Source organism: Micropterus salmoides, unplaced genomic scaffold, assembly GCF_014851395.1.
Source record: "Micropterus salmoides isolate LMB-PRFRI ecotype aquatic unplaced genomic scaffold, ASM1485139v1 Ms_hic_scaffold_13, whole genome shotgun sequence".
NCBI classification, from domain to species: domain Eukaryota; kingdom Metazoa; phylum Chordata; class Actinopteri; order Centrarchiformes; family Centrarchidae; genus Micropterus; species Micropterus salmoides.
Genome location: NW_024040374.1, coordinates 4,221,001 through 4,243,483, shown reverse-complemented (window position 1 = coordinate 4,243,483; position 22,483 = coordinate 4,221,001). Strand labels below are relative to the sequence as shown.

General features: G+C 39.3%; 1 protein-coding gene across 2 annotated transcripts in view; it reads left to right on the top strand.

Annotated features, from left to right (window-relative positions):
• brinp3a.2 (bone morphogenetic protein/retinoic acid inducible neural-specific 3a, tandem duplicate 2) overlaps positions 1–4,991 on the top strand; it is a 44,417-nt gene extending 39,426 nt beyond the window's left edge. The window contains exons 7-8 of one of the 2 annotated variants that reach the window (XM_038715114.1): positions 2,294–2,636; positions 3,681–4,991. In XM_038715114.1, coding sequence (XP_038571042.1) covers positions 2,294–2,636; positions 3,681–4,451 — 1,114 coding nt within the window. In that variant the 3' untranslated portion in view covers positions 4,452–4,991. The remainder of the gene's footprint in view (positions 1–2,293; positions 2,637–3,680) is intronic. The other variant, XM_038715112.1, reaches the window with a different exon arrangement.
• Positions 4,992–22,483: the final 17,492 nt, after the last annotated feature.

Below are 22,483 nucleotides of genomic sequence, written 5' to 3'. Positions count from 1 at the left end.
GCATCATGGGACTGGTCTTTTCTTCCTTTACATTCTTCATTGATTGCTTTAGCTTGCTTGTTTTAGTATTGATTGACTAATTGACTGGTTTGGCAATATTTCTATTAATCGTATACAGTATATACCTCTGGCTGAAGATAAATATGATTTAATAGACAGGATCTGGAAATAAGCACACTTGTGCTTGTTTAGAGGACCTGTACTGCAGATCTGAAAATAAAAATATTAGAAGGAAAAAAATTGTCTAAAGATTGGATGGTGATGATGGTTGAATGTAATGATTTTTATTTTAATATATTCTTTTTTTGTGAGACACCATCAAAAACACAAAACACATGAAAATAAAATAGAAGGCCACAACTATGTGGCTACCTTAGTCCATATACTTATGTGTACTTTTTGTTTGTGATACAATGGTATTTTAGACAACAGCATGCCTTTCCTCTTTCAACATCACAGCACAGAAAGCCAAATCCACAAAAAATGTCTTTCCCAGTTTAAAGTGAAAGAACTTCACTGCATAGAGCCCTGACCTCAACCCCATCCAAAATTTTTGGGATGAACTAGAAGGCCAACAGCGAGCCAGGCCTTATCACCCAACATCAGTGTTGGACCTCACTAATGCGCTTGTGGCGGAATGGGAGCAAGTCCCTGCAGCCAGGTTCCAAAACATGTAGCAAGCAAGAAAAGGTTTTATTTTTAAGTCTACCACTCTCCAAGAAGTCCTTTTATCTTTTTCCTGACTTTTTAAATAAAAATATTATCTATAGAAACCGAACTAGTGGCTCCTTTTAATCACTGGCTGAGAGTTGTTTTTACTGGGTTTTTCAGCAACAGCAACTGTATATTTGGCTGATTTAATTTTCAAAACAAACACTCCTTTAAAAGCAGCACAGAAGCTAGAAGACACTGTGATTTACAGCAGTGGTTTGGAGGAAGAGTTGCAGGGAGCAGGAATGCTGTACACAATCACACCAGGGAACTAACAGTACAACCGCAGTCTTGTCTTGGCGACTGCTTTGCACTGCTGTAGCTGTTGGAGGTGAAATACCTTGCCCACAGGTAGTGGGTGATGGAAAGAAAGAACCCTTTTGGTTCATTTCCTATCACTGCTTTTCCATTAAGGGGTTTTGATATTCAAATCAGTGATTTTCTGAACTCAGACTTGCTTTCCACTGCCAAGCACACAATAAGATTTGGATACAAAGGATGCCACAAATGTAATCCAGCAAACATTTTTAGATTAGCATAAAGTTTACCACAATACATACTCATCAAGGGAAAAAAAAATAAAAATTTCTGAAAGGAAAGCCAGTGGTATGTACTGTGCATTTCTTCTCTTCAGCGAGCAAAGAGGATAAGAGGCATAAAGGGATCACAGTCGAGAAAGTGCTACAGTAACAGACGGGAATCAAACTCCAGCCCACATGGGGGAATTATATGTATGTCTGAGAGTCAGTTACCCTACGGCTACAGCACACTTCTAATATTTATGTCACAAACAGATCAAAGACAACTTTCTCACCCTCTACTGTCTCTTGCTTTCTCTTCCTTTTCAAACACCGATGTTTGTGCCCATATTCTTTGCATGTGTAGCCTACACTCATCTGACACTTTAGGACAACAAAGCATGAAAACTGGTATACTTCACATAATTCTCAGACTCAGTAACATGAAGGTATACCTGCAAACACTTCCATACAGTATCATTATTCTGCTGAAAATGTCCAATGGAAAAAAAAACTAGACTGTGGATTCACTTGGTAAGCAATAGTTTTAGCCATGACATTAGAATACAATTCCAAACCTTGTTATTGCAATAAAAATGAGAAATGACTCATTTTGAGATGCTTCAATGATGCAATCCTACTACATTTAAAGTCACTTAAAACACACATCTTCTTTGCAATAAGGTACCAGGTCACATTCACCACTAATTGGGTGATTTGGTCAAAAAACTACATTTTCTGGGAATTTCAACAACATTTTGTGGCCTTCATCAGTGTATAGAGGTTGCTCACAGAACAGTATTTTATTGTGTAGCAAGACTGCAATGAACGTTGACCTGAAAATTACCTAAACCATGCATCCTTTCGGCCTGTCTGCTTACATTATGCTGATTATGCTTTATATTTTTAACGAGCAAGCTGTCTGCATACCCAGACAGGTGTCCTGAACCTAATAAAGCAGCTGCCTATTAAACCAGCTCATTCTATAAGCCCTGTTCAGTAACCACTCCCTCCTTGCACATCTCTCTCCTCTTTCTTCTGTTTTTCTTCCTTCCCTGGTACAGGCCTCAGTCCTACTGGCTGAGTCACTTCCAGTCTCTCCTGTATTGCTCAGAGAACAACCAGCTTGGGGCATTCTCTGAAGAGCTTCACAGCTGCAGCTGCCGATATGAACACAGCCCATGTCAGCTGCCGCCGCCCTGCTCTATTGGGGAAGGCTTGGCTTGTGCGGCATGCGCACCAGACAACCACACCCGCTGTGGGAGCTGCAACCCGGGCTTCGCCCTAACGCAGGGGGCCTGCAGGCCCATGATGGCAGACTCTACAGAGAACTACCTGGGATTTGAGACAGACCTTCAGGATTTGGAGCTGGGCTACCTACTGCAGAGAGCTGACCGCAGGCTAGAGGTATTTTTTTTTTGCCTTTTTTTAATCATGTCAGGCTCACCAAAAGCTGTTCAATGAAATGCAGAAAAATATTAAACAATGCTAATTCAGATTTTGTGGTGATTTAAGCTGTAGATGATGATAAATGGTGGTCCAGTCATGGTCAAAAATGTACTTACTTTTGCTTTACATTATCCTGAATATTACATAGCTAAGAACTACGTACTTTACTAAGGAAACCAGGTATTGTTTGAGAAAACCAGCAGCAGTCCAGCAGTCTTGCCTTTTTTGCCTTAACATAATAATAGCTTATAAATATAGCTATAGCTATAAATAGATATTGGTGAGCCTGAAGGGTCATTTTTGACCATGGAAACAGCACCTTGATGAATCTTGTGGCTTTCATTACTGGATGTGGTTGCTCTAAACAACTCCATCTGGAAGGCCACGGGAAAGTTTTGAATGTGTTGAGAAAAATAGATAAAATGGAGTGATGTGTTCAGATGCAAAAAAGAAACTGAATGCCTATTTTTTATGCCTTTTAAGTAGTTTTCCCCTTCTTCCATGCCCTACTTATTTTATTCAGTGAATGTTGGCTTTACAACATAATTGTGCTGCCATTGTGGCCCATGAATGCATTAAGAGAACATGATAACATGTTTGTAAATAGCACTCCAATCATTTTAATGAAAGTTGCAGACTGGGCATCAATAAAGTTCCTCAGGCTTTCATATTTTGGCATAGCACAGGACATTAGAATGCTTGCGGTGTTCAGAAAATATTCTTTATTTTTTGACAGTTGTTTCTTCAAATATATTTGTGTGTATGTGGGGGATGAATTACTTATCTCAAAAGGGCTGCAATTTCGATACATGCTGTACTTCATAACAACAATGTGCGTATTTTAACTTCAGCTGGGTTTCCACACCCAATAATTAAAACTCAAGCAATCAATCGTTTTCTTGCTTTTATGTCAATCACAATATGTTTTTTCACTGCATGTATGTAATTACTGTGTTCATCAGTGCTGTACATCCATACTGTTTTAATTTCTGTGTCTGATAGGTCCACGCAATTTTCATCAGTAATGACATGCGACTGAACAGTTGGTTTGATCCATCATGGAGAAAGAGGATGCTGCTGACGCTGAAAAGCAACAAATACAAATCAAACATGGTCCACATGTTGCTGGGAATATCCCTCCAGATCTGCCTTACAAAGAACAGCACCCTGGAGCCAGTCCTTACTCTCTACATCAACCCCTTTGGAGGGAGCCACTCAGAGAGCTGGTACATCCCTGTCAATGAGAACAATTTTCCCGACTGGCAGGCTACCAAGCTGGATCTACCCTTCGAGTGCTATAATTGGACTCTGACACTGGGAAACAAGTGGAAGACATTTTTTGAAACCATTCATATCTACCTTCGGAGCAGGATAAAGACTCAAGATGGAGTGAATGACAGCATTTATTATGAGCCTTTAGAAATTACAGATCCTGCTCGGAACCTGGGCTACATGAAGATCAACAGCATCCAGGTCTTTGGCTACAGCATGCACTTTGACCCAGAGGCGATCCGTGACTTGATTTTGCAGCTGGACTACCCATACACCCAAGGTTCCCAAGACACGGCAATGCTTCAGCTTTTGGAAATACGAGACCGGGTGAACCGGCTGTCCCCTCCGGGTCAACAGAAGTTGGACCTGTTTGCTTGTCTTCTCCGGCACCGGCTCAAACTGACTGCCAGTGAGGTGGTTCGCATCCATGCTTCCTTACAGGCCTTCAGCTCACGTCTGCCCAATTCGATGGATTACGAGACCACCAAGTTGTGTAGTTAACAGCTGCTTGAAGGAAGAGCTGGACTGTAAATGGCTTCAAGGAGAACTCCTGGACGTATGACTTGTGCACATTGTGGTGCAGATGCTTACAGTTGCGCTCTGTCTTTATGGATTACTAAACTGTATGGTAAATCAGGAGAGAACCACCTGTGGACAGCTGAAGAATGTACTCATCTGGTTTCTGTTTTGTTGCAACTACCTTCAGTGCTATATCATAAAGAATGAGGTGGATCAGCAAGAAAATGCACAACTGTTTCACAAAAACAAAGTCACAACAAAAGAATTCTACAGTAGAAATTCAGATACCACTACATAAAAGTTGAACCATCCTGTTTCAATATGACTCTGCTCATTTATACTGTAAGTACCAATGCCAAATGAATGGACATTTTATGGTAAAAATTATACAGTCTGTTTGTATGTAATTTTTATATGTTCCTTTGCTTCAGTGACAGTGCACTTTCCATGATGACAAGAATACAGTGGTGTCAGTCAAGATTTTGTAGATAAATTGATATTAAAACATTATGTTATAACAGAGCCAGCTGTTGGAATATTTTTCATGATACTTATAACCAGCTTTCTTATTTTAAATACATTTTAAAAGTTTTGACAAAGGGAGTAAATGAATTGGAAATGATTATAACAACCACTCAGTTATGTTCAGATTGAATTTACTTCCATGTGTCTTAACATTTTCTGCTTACTTCACTTAACAGAAATTAACTCTCATATTTTGTTCCAAACACAAACATCCCTAAACTTAAAGTGCTGATGAATGCACAGCATGCCTGATTAGGCAAGCAGACAGACAAATGGTGCAGTTTTTTTTCTCATTTCGGTAAAGTTATTGTAAAAGGTTTGACCATGGTGGAAACAATCAATAGCCTCCATTTTAATCTATTCATATTGTTTAATCTACTGAACATTAAGACTACATATCATATGGACACTGCCTAGTTCTATTACCAGGGAACCTATTTGTTCCCCTTGTCTTTAAGAACAAATAACAGCCCCGATTTAAGTTAACCGCTATGTGTAATCCAATGAGGTAAGCTAGTTGGCTAGAGTACATGACATAAGCCAGGTTCCAGGGTTGTTCAGTGCAGGTTTCAGGCCATATTTAAACTTACAGGACCTTGAGAATGTGAGTGTTAAACTGTATTTTGTTGGTAACAAATAGTTCTGTCTTCCGCTTTTTACATTTACATTTACTCATTTGGCAGACACTTTTATCCAAAGTGACTTGAGGAACAACATACAATCACTGACAGAGCATAAAAATACAGCACAAGATCTACAACTGACAATATATATTAGTAAAAGCAGCAATAATGCTAGTAAGCGCTAATGGCACATATCACATCAGTGGGGTAAATACCTAGGGAAAGAAGTTAGAGTTAACAAAAGGTGCAATCAATACAAGGTAATTGTAGGGGATAGAGGAAGAAGAGCACAGGAAGTGCATGTTAGAGGTTAGGAGTTAGAGGTGTTGTAAGAGGAAGTGTTCTTGGAAGAGATGAGTTTTCAAGAGCTTCTTCAAATTAGAGAGGGATGCCCCTGCTCTGATGGCGTGTGGTAGCTCGTTCCACCATCGTGGTTTCACAGATGCGAACAGCCGGGACTGGGATTGCTTTGTGTCAAGGGATGGCAGAGCCAGGCAGCGTTCGTTGGAGGAGCGTAGTGGCCGAGAAGGACCATAAACTTGTATTATTGAGTTTAGGTAGATGGGTGCAGATCCAGTAGTCACTCTGTATGCAAGCATTAGTGACTTGAACCTGATTCTGGAGGCCACGGTTAGCCAGTGGAGGTCACACAGCAATGGAGTGACATGCGTCCTTTTGGGCTGATCAAACACCAGACGCACTGCTGCATTCTGAATCATTTCTAGGGGTTTCACCACACAAGCTGGAAGACCTGCTAGGAGGACATTGCAGCAGTTGAGGCGAGAGGTAACCATGGCCTGTACCAGAAGCTGGGTGGCATATTGAGTGAGGTAGGGCCTGATTTTTTCTGATGTTGTATAGAGCAAAGCAGCATGACCGAGAGACAGCAGCAACATGGTCTGAAAAGGACAGCTGGTCATCAATCATGACACCCAAGTTTCTCACCACCCTTGTTGGAGTGATGGTTGAGGAGCCAATTTGTAGTTTGATGTTATGGTGGATAGATTGCTTGGCTGGAATGACCAAGAAGTCAGTCTTAGAGAGGTTTAGTTGAAGGTGGCAAGCCTTCATCCATGCAGATAGACATGCATGAGATACAGTCTGTGATCCGTGCCGAGACAGTGGGGTCGTCTGGCGGGAAGGATAGGTAGAGTTGCGTATCGTCTGTGTAGCAGTGGTAAGAGAAGCCGAGCGAGCAAATGATCGGCCCCAGTGAGGTGGTGTAAATTGAGAAGAGAAGGGGCCCTAGCACTGAGCCTTGGGGTACCCCTGTGGAGAGGCAGTGGGAGGAGGATAATTGTCCTTGCCACAAACATTGTGGGAACGCCCCGAGAGATAGGATTCGAACCACAGGAGTGCTTTACCTGAGATGCCCATTGCTGAGAGTGCGGATAGGTGGATCATGTGATTGACTGTGTCAAAGGCAGCCGATAGGTCAAGCGGGATAAGAACCGAGGATTGGGCTGCAGCTTTAGCTGACCTTAGGGCTTCTGTTACAGTTATGTCTGTTATCTGTTATGTTACCAGACTGATATGGCTCTAGGAGGTCATTCCGCGATAGGGATTCTGAGAACTGTTTGAAGACTGCCCGTTCGATAGTTTTGGATAAAAATGGTAGCAGAGAAACTGGCCGATAGTTCTCAACTTGTGTTGGGTCAAGTGAGGGCTTTTTAAGCAGGGGTGTAACCCGAGCCCTTTTGAAAGTGGTCGGAAGGTTAAGTATTTATCACATGACATACATTGCCGGGACCACAGTAGGAGATATGGCTTGGAGGAGATTCGTAGGAATCGGGTCCAGTGGGCATGTAGTGGGATGGCTACGGGTCAGGAGTTCTGATCGTTGTCCGTGAGGGGAGTAAACGAGGAAAGTGCCATTGTCCTGGGAGGGCAGAGGAACAGATGTAGTAGGACTGCCACGTGATAGGTTTTCCTGTGCCGGGCTCACACAGTGGGAGCTGACCGGGGGGGAATAGAATGGTTGATTTTGAGAATTGGCTAGTTATAGCCGCCACTTTGCCTGTGTAGAAAGAAGCAAAGGTATCAGCAGATAAGTTTGTGGGATGAGGAGGATTTAGTAGCATTTTAAAAGTGGAAAATAATGTCCTTGAGTCAGCGGCACTGCTTATTCTGTTATTATAGAACACAGTTTTGGCAGCACTGATGCTTGTTGAGAAGGAGGATAGGAGCAGTTGGGAGCCCTTAAGGTCGGCAGGGTCTCTGTTTTTTTGCCATTTTCTTTCAGCAGCTCTGAGATCAGTACGGAGCCCACGTATGGTATCAGTTAGCCATGGGTGGGACTGGTTCGGGCGGGCAGGCTTGGTGGATAGAGGACGCAGGCTCTGTCTTATAATATCTCTCTTGCAATGTATTTTGGAAGTAACATCCTATCTACACTGGATGTATTTTAGCCATGTTTTCCAGTCTTCTTTGTGATGGAACAGATACATTGCATTTTAACCAATGCAGCTGACTAAACCAGCTGTGTAGTGGCTTGTGCCTCACTCATGCTACTTAACTGCAACCAGAACCCTTTTTCAACACTTTCAACACCCTTTTTTTATCCCACACATTTGTGTATTGGGCGGTGAGCTGTGTCAAACATGTCTTGAGTGCACAGCAGTACAGGGGCTGAACAGATCCAGTGCAGACACTGATAGAGGACAATAGCTGCTACCATTGTGCTGCTGACATACTGCTTCCGCTGCATGCACAGTTTAGACAAGGTGATGGGACCAAATACCAATTAAGCTCAGGCAACACACAGCACTTTCTGTCCAACCAAAGTGCATAACAGCTCAACAAACTATTGTTAAACTGAGACAGTTTATGTGTAGTTGTATCAGTGGGCACTGTGAAGAAGAGGAAGCAAACAGAGCTGTACTAACATCAGAGACCAACTTGTACCAACACTGTTGTTTTTCCAAAATATTTACACATTTATGATAGGCTAAGATAACTACCAGATAGACCAGAAAACCAGTTTATTTTCCTTGTCCACTATATTTTCATAACCTTAATTGAAAACATAATCTTAAACACACCTTGACAGGTCTGTTGTTGCTGATTTTCTAGGGATAACCAGTGCCAACAGTGCATTAAGTTTGATCCCACACAGTATGTTGCACAGACATATCATTACCCACTCATGTCAATTCAAAAAGAATGGCAGTATACTGTGTTTCCTGATGAGACACAATAAAGCGCTGCACTGGGTACACTAATTTTCTCACAGCTTATAGCTGTGAAATTAAAGTGGTGGATGTGTTTCAAAGGCCACGGCTATTGGTATCAAAATAGAACTTGTCAGAAGTTAAAGTTCCTACCGATTTTCAGTTGCTCAGTGCAAGACTGTTTTCATTGTGGCTTATGATGTGTATAAATTGTGGCATGTTACAACTTACACCACAACGGCAGGTTACAGTTGGGTTTCAGTTGAAAAAAAACATATTTTTAACAGCACACTGGAAGCTGCTGCACTCTATCCACTTTGGTACAGACTTGGAGGACTAAAAGTAAAGTCTAAAGTAAATATTATGAACTCCTACTGCTAATAAATGTTGGCAGTGAACTTTAAAATTCACTGGTCTAGAGTTTTACATAATTGTTAAATTTTGCTTGACAAGTGTAAATTAAATATTGTATTGGGTAAGGGTACGGGTTTAGATAAACTGTAAACAACCAGTCTGGTGTAGGCGGTGTAATTGTAGGTTCAGTTTCAGTCATGGGTAGGCTAAGGCCTTTTCCTTTTTCTTCATATTAATTACACATCTCCAGATTAATAATTATTTTAAACATTATATAAGAGATACACAAATGTATGGACTTTGGTCACTGATCAAACACTGTTGTGCCTCTGTAATGTAGGTCAAAGATTCTATCTGCATTATTAATGTCAGGAATAAGATGCCACCTCTAATCTGTTAACATGAATGTGCCTTAGTGACAGTGTAGACCAAAGGGAAGTCAAGCACCTGTGAAGGTTAACAGTCATCACCTCAATTTGTCTGCTCCTCCTATCAACTCTAACTCATGTCAAAAGCCATGTTGGACGAGGGCTGTATGTGGATGAGTAGTGTTTGATCAGATGTGCGAGTGGTAGAATGTATTACCAAATGTCAGCACATCTTTTACTGGATATTGCAGTGTCAGTTATGTGGAGGAAATGAGTGCTTCATTGCAGCATGAAAAGAGCGAGTTTGAACGAATGAGCACCTCTGGTTGTGTTTGAGAGTCTGTGGTGACTTTGTCTCTACTTTGAGGTCACTAAATGTCCAAAAAAAGTCTCTCACAGCTGGTTAGCAAACCATTTGATAGTCAAACCCGTTTATAACTCGGAGGGAAAGGGATCACAAAATAGGAAACTGTGGGGGGAAAACACTAATACATTTTACTCATCTTCACCCCCCAAAAAAAGTTTACATCCGCACAGTCTGAGCAATTAAGGATATGGATGGTGTTTTTCAAAGAAAAATTAAAATGGAGGACTGAAAAATAATTCTGCACTCCCTACAGTACATGTTCTTCCTCCAGCAATATAAAAGATCCCTAGGAAGCATAACCATAATTATGATGTTTAACAGCACTCTGCTCATTGTGCAATTACCAGGCTCAGCTCTAAAAACCCGTCCTGCAGAGGAAGCTAGCCATATTACAGTGAGCTTGTAAATAGCCCAGTTTTTTATTCCACCAGTGTCTCCATGTACCCTCCCTTATGACAATGTGAGTGGGTGGCAAGAGGCGATGGTTTATTAGAGATGCTCTGACCTTTAGTAGTCTGCCAATCAAAGGTATCAGACTCCAGAAAAGCTCTTCTGATTCTTTGTAAATCTGCTTGATTAAATTTTCTGTTAGTGATTTACCAAAGATGATTTTCTTACTTTGTTTTTTTATTGTGCTTTCACTAAATCAGAAGAGACATTTTACCCAAAGGCAGAAAAAATATACTGATGATAACTTTGGACAGTGTATATCAACGTTTTGGGGAAATTTCATTATTTCAGCTTCATTCAAAGCTGCAAACCAGACCAGCATGATAACATCATTATATGAACAAGTTGAGAAAATAAAATAAACTAGCATAGGCTTGTATGAGATTCAAATGCAAACAGATTTTGAAACAAACTCAAACCACCTGTTTGTTCCATATTTGTTCAGCATTTAAAGAAGAGTAGAGTAAAGCTGTCCACGAGGGGCAATTTGTCTCAACAGCAGTCAATAATAAGTAAAAGATAAATAGAGCAAATAAATACAATATAGACATACAGAGATAAACACAATACACAATTAGTGACAGCATCACTGTTATCTTGTCACTTGTCAGCAGAATAATTTGAAAGAGCACCAAAAAAACAGAAATTCACCCTAGTAGTGTGGTTTATTATTATGATTTTATTTAGGTGATGATTTGGGTTTCACTTTTAAAAGAGATTGAAGATGAGCACAATTTTCAGGCTAAAAACAACTAATTTAGTTTCATCCATAAAAGGACCCACCAGAGAAGAAAATTTGTTACTAAATAAATTAACAAAAGACCTCATGCTCAGTTAACAGAGTTGATTTTGCGCATGTTGATATTGAATCTGCAAAATTTTTGCTGAAAATAATTTTTCTATTGTTTTCTTACAATATCCACTTCTTTACAGTATAGGATAATAAAATTCATACTGGTTATGTTTAGGCACTCATAGCAATTGGTTAAAGTTAGGGAAAGATAGAAGAAACAACATGTAAATTCACATTTGGTGTTATTCAACAAAATACATTGTATGTATCCTTTACTTAAGCTTTAACTACAGTGTTGAATACTTTTCCTTCCTCATAAAATGTTGCAAACTGCCAAATTTTTTAGATGTTTTAAATCCAGCATTGTCTTCATCAATGTTAACTTGCTAGCAGTCCTCTTCTTCCCTGTCTATTGCTGGTGCGTTACTGAATATCTTGGCGCGTTACCACTATCTGTAGGTGAGTGGAAACCATTGGCAGGAATGTGTATGTGCATGCATGTCTATGTCCTTCATCATTATCATATCATTCGTGTGCAAATGACAAACAAAAGGGGATCCAAAAACTTCTCCACAGTGCTACTAGAGGTCAAAAACTCCACAGGGAACCATTAAATAATAAAAAGATCAACAGTAACGAGACAATTAATTATTTGTAATCAGGCTTATTTATCTTACAACATTAAGCAAGAGCTGTTCAAAATGTATTTATAATTACAGTTTATATAAAAATGAAGGATTGGACAATGGCACTTTGTACTATTTGTGTTGTGCTATTGTTTAGGTCCTTGATCTATTTTGTATTTTGATAGAGTCAGAAAATCAACAAACATATTTGTACATGATGGTAAAGCCACCAATACTACACATCTACTTTCTAGATCTATACCTCTTGCATTGTATTTTAACAGGGAGCTTGAATCTGTGTGTGTCAGTATGGATGTGCATTGTACTGTAGCAAAGTGTAGGGCTTCAGTTTCCATACAGACCAAACTTTTCCTCCCCAGGGACCTGACAGTGGAACGAATCTGAGAACAGGAGGAGGAGGCAAAAGGTAACTGTCGCCCGCCAATAAATCAATACGCTCCTTTATTACTTCAGAGAACAAAAGGCTCTGCACTGAGATCGATTGCACCGCTGAGAAGCCTCCAATAAGAAAAATATATAAATAAATAAATTCTCCTGGCATTTGGCTGCTCTGTCCCCATGACCAGATCAGCATCAATTTATTACAGATGTGATGGTTTCCGCCTGATGTGTTTTTGTATAAGCGCAAATCAATCCTGAGTTTATTAGCCACCATGATGCATTGTAAAATGGCATTACTCAGGGTGCCAGATGAATGCCATTCATTAAGAAGTAAGGCTGCATCGACTGTAGCTGTGCAGAGAATAACAACGAGAAACTGAAATATGTATTGAAAGAAAACTGTTTCGATTGAACACATTTTTAAATAAGCCTTCTAGCTCATGTTGCAAGCATGGCAGATACAGCAAAACGTATTTATGACTACACAAGTACTTCCATTTTGAAGTTTAGCCTGTGTGTAATCCCACACTGTAACCAAAGCAAAAGTCCTGTTTATTTAAGTATCAAAAGTAAAAGTATGCAACTTATTAAAAATCTACCATTTACAGTCATTTAGAAGTTAAGTGTAGTGCAACTCTGAAAACTAGTTATTATTCTGCTCAGTTCTGTTTATTTATTTCTTTTTCGAAAGCATTAGACGTGTCCAAAAAGACCAGAATAAAGTGTTCTTGTAAATCAAACCACACAGAGTGAAGGAAAAAACATGACATCATCAACATGGAGGATAAGAGACTGACTTGGACACTGCTTCTACTTTCATTATTCAAATATTCATTCAAATGTCCCACATGACGCAGTAGTATTGTTCAGACACCCCAACACAACACATATAACCATGCTTGGAGTAGAAATGTCACTCACAAATTATTGTGAGCACATTTTAGAGCATAATCATAATTGTCAGATTACTTCAGCAATGTTATAGTGCTGCATGCAAGGGCCACTGGATTTAGTACTGCTGGGCAGCTGAAAGTTAATCACAATACACAATACAAGCTTCATCATAATCTGTGATATTGCACAGTACGCACATTTTAGGCCCGTAATGCCTATACAGAAATAGTGATGCAGTGGCTCAGAATGTACAGAAGCTCTTTGAGAAATTATATGGTTACACAAACAGAAATATTTCTGATCCTTTCTCTGTGTCTGTTAGGAGGAGGGGGAATCAAGTGAGCACACATTTGATTAGACTTGATGAACCCTGTTGGATTGAGGAGTAAATGGAACACAAGGACATTTGCATTGAGTCCTCGGAGTCCACATGCCAGTGAATACAAAAAAGAGAGAGAGAAGGGGAAAGGGAAAGAAAAAGAGAAGATTTTACTGGCATATTCATTCCTATGAATTATAGATTGCATTCAGAACTCTTCAGAACTTCATCAATGCAAGTGATGGTCAATAATCAAACTTTAATATTAATATGCAGACCCTTCTGGTCTGCAAACATGCATTTAGCGATGAGATGAGAGACACATACACACACACACACACACACACACACACACACACAACAGGACACACAAGAATGTGATTGAGCATAATGGGATAATTGGATGTGAAACTGCCATTCCACCTGGTGAGTGACTGTTTGTTAGAGGCAAGCAGCTAGACAGCAACAAAAAACCAACCCTAATCAGCCCGGCCCACTGAGAGCCATTTTATGCTGCAACATCAATTACAAAAGAATTGCTTTAGGGATCCTCTGGCCAGGCTTTCCAATGCATCACTTATTAGACAATCCTTTGCTGTGACATGTACTCATCAGAGGATTGAGGCACCGGCGCTAGACAAGGTCATTTATGAATTATTTGGATTTGTGTCACATTTTACAAATGCGCTGCTCCAAAGTCAATGTCTGAGTCTGTCTGTGTGTTAGGGAAGTGGAGTGTGAAATCAGCACTATTTCTTCTCTGGATAACTGAGGCCCTGCAGTGCTGCAATGCTTGAATAAAGTATTACTTACCTACTTAGTTCTCATCAAACACAGACCTGCCCTTGGATAATGGTAATTCTGTCCAAGTGTGGTGATTTAAATTGGACTCATTATGTAATATTTCATGATGGCAATATAAATGGATAGGAATACCAACACAAACTATGTATAAAACAGGGAATCAGCTGTGAAATAAGTTGAAAATGAAATGGCTATTCAGTTTTCAGTGATTGGTAGGTACGTATCTTTACACAGTTATTACATCATGCCTGATGTCACATTACTATATAATGGGGGTAATGTTCTTACTTTACATAAAGTAGGAACACCAGAGGCTGGAGGAGGCCTCAAGGTAAAAATGAGGTGTGGGCCTATATTCAACCTCCCCACCCACTTAGCAATATGAGCAATAATCAAGTGTAAGACCAATAAAAGTCCTGCATTTAAACATGTAAATGTAAGGTACATGAGTATTATAAAATGTACTTGTACATACAAGTCAAAGTACTCACAACGAGGAATGACCCATTTCATTGTGTATTTCATTGTTATGTATATTACATTATTTGGTTATTGTTGGTTGAGGTAGAGCTAACTAACAAATGTATCTACTGTGAAGTAGTTTAATATATTATAATTTATATTTGTCAAAACAAACAAAACATTTTTTCATCTTAGACATACTTCTACCAAACACATAATCCATCGGCAACAACAGGCTTCTATTATAGCCTATAATCACGGAAATGTCATGCCTGATTACGCTATAAACTGCAAACACTTTGTGATTATTCCGAAGACATACCTTTGCTATTACCACCGACATAAAGACTGGACGAAACAGCTTTACCAAACAGCGCACGCTCATGAGGACGGCAATTAGTTTTCAGCGGATGATCACTTTTTGGCACAACACCTGTGTTTGTTGTCCTCTCTCAGGTGTGGCCTGAACAGATACATAATTGTGTTTTGTAGGTAGGTTATAGGTAACGCAGGGAATAACAGCAAACTCATCATTCAATTCGAGTCAAAGTCAAGTCTGAAGTTACTGTGTATGCGACTTAAGTACGACTCGAGTCGCCATCTCTGACTCTTGGTCATGACCCTTTGGCGTCGCTTTTTAACACTGGGTACACCTTTAGCATCATTTTTGCTTGTGCAGGGCTCCTCTGCAAAAGATTGTGGTTTGGGTTAAAATAAGTACTTTAGTTAGGTAAGTTATAATAATCAGCATTGACTTGTTTCACACAAGACACAAACGGCAGTCTCCTGGGTTATACACAAGGCCATTAAAAAGTGACACTTGTCCAAAAGTCCATATGACTTGGGAGTGAGAGCAGCTTGTATACATTTTAGAAAGTGATCATATGCTTTCTACTGTATGTCAAATCGTAATATGTAAAGTATCTAGTGAATATAAATGTAGGATGAATACATCCATGTTTACTTGCTAGCAGCCTTCCTCTCCCCCACCATTGTGGCACATTCCTGCTTTTCTTGGCGCATAACTGTTTTCCATGGAAGGTAGAGAGATGACAGACTGTGTATTGCATCACTCGCCTGTTGGTGTGCATTCCAAAGTTTTCTTGTGTTGAGTTTTAGTACTGAAATCTACTGTATCAGGAAAACAGTCTGTAATAAGATTCACATTTCATATTGTATTTGTCTTAAGATTTATCAAGGTTAATACATCATGTTGATCCTAGCCTTATGATATTAAACATAGCAGTTGTTATCTCTCCCCTGGCAGTCCTACTCCTCATTTGACACAAGTTTAATTGAAAAAGCTTAGAAATCAATAACACATTTCAAGATCAGATGAGATGATTTTGTGATGTTATCAGGTTTTTTTGTGCCTGTTATCATAAATCCAAATGTTATGTAATATTAGTCACTATTCATGTTGATTTGATTGTATTATTTCCCTCATTCATACAAAGCCATATCATACACAAATACTCAAATATTATCATCTGATACATAGATGTTTTCTTTTGAGAAATTATTTTAGTGCCATAATTGCTACAGATCACATTATTAAATGTGTCTCTATATACAGTATAACAGGTTAAATTATACCAAAATTTTATTTAAAGCATTTGTGTTTGTTTGTGAATGAGCAGAGATACTTATGTACATAAAAGATAGAAAAGAGGTAATTCAATCTCTTCAGAGGCAAATGGGTCATAACATCCTTGAGAATGATGAATCAAGAATAGGCAAATATGTGAAAAAACAATATTTGCGTGTGTTTGTTGAAAAAGCTCCTTTCCCAATGACACACACACTCCAAATCAAATCCTGAGCAGCCTGGAGTGCTTGGAAATGATCATTAGGAGCCTCAGTGGCACTTGAAATGTCGCTGTTGACACGCACAGGATGCTGCTCCTCGCAACCTCATGGTGATATGCGTCAGCAATCAGAGGGAGAAGATGCGTACCAAACAGCAGGGATAATTAAGGTTGAACCAACACACATAATCAACGCCCAATCAGGCTGTATTGTGGCAAACATCTCTGCCTGAAGAAGCCTCTGTAAATTTTTTTGTATCCATGTAAGTGGCTGGTGGTGAGAACAAGTTTCCTACATCCAAATGAGTATTTGGCGCTAAAGAAACTTCTAAGGCTGGGTTGGACCAGCAAGGACAAATTTTTAAACAAGATTAAATCATGGTGTAACTTTAAATCATGTTGCACCAAACCAAAAAACTTTAAACAATTTAAAATGCAATCCAGTGTTAACTTTAAAGTCACACTTGAGGAGGTTTAACTTTTAAAATGGCTGCCCTTTTGAGATGGATTGACCAAAATAATAATTCCTTGAAGAAAGTGACAGACGCAACCCAGTTGAGTTTTATTGTGCTGCTGCATTTCTTTCAAGAAACTGATTTAGCAAGGAAAGTGTTATGAAGCTGTGCAATAAAACAGTCTGCCAGTTGCTGCCAGGGGTGGACTAGGACACAAATTCAGCCCCGGTACAGTAGCCACACCAGCCCACATTAACACGCATCACCACTCACAAACACACGCATTCACTACTTACATTTGTGTACAGATGGTGAAATAATATAAGCAGTATCGTGTGTAACAGATTTGTAACATTTAATGTATGTGACAGGCAAACAATACTTAAAAGATTTTAAAGAGCACACTGTCACGGAAATTATATTCCTGGTAACGGATTGAGCACTTTTGATGAAACATGACAAAACACTCATTTCGGTAATCAGAACACTGTAAAGAGATAGGGTGACTTCTAAGGCACGAATGATCTGTCTTGTTGTCATGTTAAGTAAATAGGTTAAAGTATCCACCATTTCCACTTTTTTGTTAATCATACAACCACATTAACGGATACTTGATTCAATATCTGTCTGCAATTTGATTTCTTGCTTGTTTATAACAAATTTACATTGTAAAAACAATGGTTCTCCATCCAGTCTGTGTGCTTTCTGTCTGACAAACTGTCACTGTTTTCTTACTTTCTCACTAAGACACAACACCGCAGTTGTGTCCACCCATGATTCCGTTTTCAGCTACAAGTGCACCACATGCGGAGGATGCTTGTTAATGAGGAAACTTATCGGAACTGAGACCAACGTTGCAGGTTACCAAGTGACAGCTCAAAGTACACCGATGTGTTCAAGGTTGTTTACCTGATCTGTGCTTGTAAAATATTTGCCTTGTCTGCATCTTAAAATGTAACAGATAGGATATTTCTCTTTGTTTCTCTACAAAATGCTAAAATAGGTCTTCAAATATATGGGCGGCCATTAAGGGCTCAGTGTGTAATATTTCTGAGGATCTATTGACATACATAACGAACCATTATGTTTTTATTACCTTAGAATTAGCCTTTTCACAAGCAGTGCTGAAGTTGTGTGTTTTCTGCTGGACAGGTAATTAACTTAAGTTTGTCAGACGTTAGCGATGCTAATGAAAGCTGTTGTTTGATAGCTTTAGCTTGAAGCTGGCCATAATCACAGAGAGACATTAGGCGTTTCCCCTGTCAGTGGTATAAAATATGTAGTTGCATTAATTTCATGTCACCTACCCATAGGAAAGCAAAATCCAAGATGAGATCTCATAGTTGTTTCCTTCTTTTCTCCTAGACACAAATGAGCTGCTTTTAATACCAAGGTGAGACCAAAGGCCTTTTCTCCCACTTCTCAAATTCATCTCAGGAGAAACAACAATATAAGATCGCATTTATGTCTAACTCTGATCAAAACAAGAGATCTCTAACTGATCTTAAATAAGTCTAATTTAAGTCTCCTGAACATTGGACCATGAGATCAGAGAAAGAGCTCAAAGAAAACTCAGCTATGTCTCCTAGGATCTCATGATTCTTCTCGTATGTCTCAGTTTTCTCATATTGGCCTCAGGAGCAAAAACTCATCTCTGTCTTACTGTGATCAAAAGATGAGATCTCTATAGCCATCTGATAGGGATACCCATACTCGATCGTTGAATATCCCATTGCAAAGCCATGGTCATTAATTTGCTGTGGAGCCTGGCTGCATGGGTTAGCTCCCATTCAGCCATAAGAGCATTAGTTTATTTCAGTTTAAGTGTAATTTCAGTGTAGCAATCCTAGATTTTTTATGAATTTTAATAAATTTATGAGAATTAATACCCCATTATGAATTTTAATATTCATAAAATCAAATTTTATTCCTCGTTTAAGGGTACCACCGGAGTTGTTATAATCCTAGAGTCTCCGGACCTCTAGGTAGTTTTAATAATTATACAATTATTACTAGTGATCAGTTAGTTAATAATCGCTCAATTATCTTAAATTAATCAGTCAGTCTCATATCTAAAGGGTCAATTCTCTTGGCAGGGATGTAGAAATAGGCAACACACACAGTTCTTGATTATATTACAGTGAATTTATTCTCTAACTAATGTGATATAAAAGGATGGTTGAATACAGGGAAAATGAACAATTGCTGAACAATGAGCCTGGAGGTTCGATTGTGGGAAGCATTTGACTCATACGGCATAGGAGAACTAATGAAAATAAGTTCGCTATGAGTTTAGGAGTTAAAAGGAAATATTAACATTTCGGTACATCTCAAAAACATCTCACAAAACGCCATCCTCCGTCTGGCAATTTGGCTGTTTTCAGGTTTCCTTCGTTGCTGCTGGCGAGACCACGTGGCTTGGTCTGACCTCGGTGAAGTTGGCTCGACGAAAAAGCTTAAAAATGGAACTTGGTCGTTCCTGAATTAGTCCAGTATAACTTAACGGATACTGAACAAAAGAAAGAAAGAAAATAAAACAAACTGAGGGGCAGATCGATGTCGCGGCACTTCGCGTGTGTAGCTTCAAGCGAGCAAAAGGCCTGTTTCGCTGGTCGACTCTGAGGGCGTTGCCTGGCGAGGCACGCCGAACACGCGTTCGGCCGAAGCGTCCAGAGAGCTGAGAGAGGCAGCAGAGAAGAGAGCAAACGACGTCGCGTGTCGCTCTTTTGTTGCCTGGGGCGTGGTTTCCCAGAGGGCGTTTCAGGTTTCTAAACTTAATGTCTAAAAGAAAAGAAAATCTATTTGCGCGTATTATAATCAAATATTTTCCACAATATAACCTCAATGGTCGAACAGTTGTACCGTTTTAAGTTAAGCATTTGGTAACAGGAAACAATTGTCACATTATTGGTCAGGATATTTATACATTTAACAGCATTTCCAACGAGGGTATGTACTTATTTCGTCCACTTGGGGGAGCTCAGGTTACATGAGGAAAGCTTGGATTAATCCAAGATCGACTCTCCTTAGGAACCGGGGAATTTTTGTTGATCCATCCTTAAATTCAAGCTGGCGATTAAGAGTATAGTAAAACATTCCTTTATCATCATTTCTAAAGGAATTTTGTACGAAAGTATTATGAACAAGCATTGATTACATTAGATGAGGGAGTGTCTTGCTGAAGATAAAAACACTGCAAAAGTGACTTATTTAGATTCTTTTCAGCACTAATATCAACAACAGATAGCAACAACATGTTAACATAACTACTCAAATAGAGGCAAATGTAATCAGAACTAAAGATTTAATTAAACTTAATTAAATGCTTTGAGTCTTTGGAGACTCCAGCCTTTGGTTATTTAAATATCGGCTTTCTGGGTTATGTCACAACTCGGTTGAGATATGGGTATCCCTTTGATGGGGTAATGAAACACAGAGAAAGGTCAGTTGCCACGGTTACATGTGTGTGGGGGCCAGTTTTGATAGGCTGTTCAGGGAAATGCTAATCGCTGGTTCGTGTCAGTTTAACAGTCAGGCCCCGCGTTATCAGCTTCGTAGATCAAAAAGGTGCCAGTTTTATGATCAACTGCCCAGGCATAGCACTTAAAGAAAGCAACTTTGACCCCCCCCTTCTTCTCTGGGAGAGGAGAGAGGAATTTGGAGTAGCTCCAAATTTATTCAATATAAAATGCACAAATCCACACCGTTGTTCACTACATCAGTCTAGAATGTGGATAAGAAAAAAAGCTATAAAAGATATTTCTCAGTTTTGTCTTAGTGACCTCACTTAGGGGTTATTTTACTCAAGTACTTTACTTACATCAAATGTTGAGGTTGAGTATTTTCTTTTTATGGTGGTTTGTACTTTTACTCCCCTTAATTTCAAATCGTTTTTGTATTAATTGTTAATTATCTGTTACAAGTTACTGAGAAAAATAAATACATTGACATTGAAAATAATGCACTTTCAAATGTCATGTTTTCCAACTTGTTAAGGTCACAGCCAGTATAACTGGAACACCCAATACTTTGAGATTAATTCATTAAGGACCGAATGCACGCAAGAACTGAGATACAACATGTATGTGTCATAGAGAAAGAGCACTTTTACTTTTGATACTGAAGTACATTCACTATGGAATACTTTTATACCTTTTACTTGAGTAGAATTTTGAGGACTTTAATTGTGGATTTGGTATTTCTCCTATGTTAAGTAAAGGAAAATTGCCCTTTGAACAGCAGAAGCGGGGTTCAAATCCAGCTCAGGATAAGCCTCCAGCACGGTTCTCCAAGCAGTGATGTGATACAATCAAGCTCACAAATATTTCTCCAGAGCTCCCAACAGCTTTTTAGGAGCAATAAGCAAGACATTAATGAACTCAAAAAGAGACAATGATGAGATCTCATCTGTTACTTTCATTTATCCTATTGTAATCTCAATTCAGTATCCATTTGTTTTACCCAAGTCTCAAAACCTCAATCTCTCTTCATCTCATCCTTTTCTCTTAAGGGGTTTTAGGAGCAACAATTTAGATTGGAGTGATCTCAAAAAGACATACTATTGAGACCTTAGTGTTTTCTCAAAAGTTTAAGAAAAGACTATTCTGAGCAAAAGATTTTTCCTCTGGTTACTTATTCTCCTTAGCGAGACAATCAGCTGATAATTGGCAATAAAACTATAAGTTAGCTTAGAGCATGGAAGCTTAACTTTTACTGCCCTGGGAGAAAAATCCTGTAAGGTTAGTTGGATTGGTTTATTCTCCAGCACTGGCTTTGGCCTGTGGTGTAAAATATTTAGTTGGATTAGTTTTATATAGTTAATTTCTCTCTCTCCAGCGCTCTGTTTTGGTTTTGTTACCTTCATGAGACAATCAGCTGATCACTAATGGGTAATAAAATTGCAGCTTCCAGCATCAAAGCTCAAATCAGCCAGCTAAGCATTTACTACTGCGCTGGTAGAAAAAATATGTTGTTGGATTAGTTTTATGTAGTTAATCTCTCTCGCCAGTAGGGCTGGGCGATATATCGATATAAAAAATATATCGATATATTTTTTTTATGTGATATGGAATTAGACCATACCACATATAGATATAGTTCAAATTTGCGCTGTGATCCTTGCTCCAAGCAAGCAACTGACCTGGCGCTCTCTACACTGCTCCCTGCGCAGGAACATACACTCTTTAACAAACATGGAGGAAACAACAACGTCTGCGGAGCCTGAGGAGGAGGAATTGGTTAGTAAAAGAAAAAGCAGTGGCTCAGAAATTTGGAGATGGTTCGGATTCAAAGTATCAGATGAGCAACAAAATCACGTTATATGTAAGGAGTGCCATAAAGAAATTACAGCCAGGGGTGGAAGCACTTCAAATCTTTTTCACCACCTAAAACAGTGGAACAAACTGCAATACAAAGAGTCTGTGAAACTGCGCGCTGCAGAAGCCCCAGCTGCAAGCCATCGACAACCCGAAAAAGCTCCAGCCCCGAAACAAAGCTCACTGCAAACTTCATTTACCCGCAGTGTGCCTTATGAAAAGAAAAGTGACAAGTGGTGTACTATAACTAAAGCGGTGTCCTATCACATTGCTAAAGAC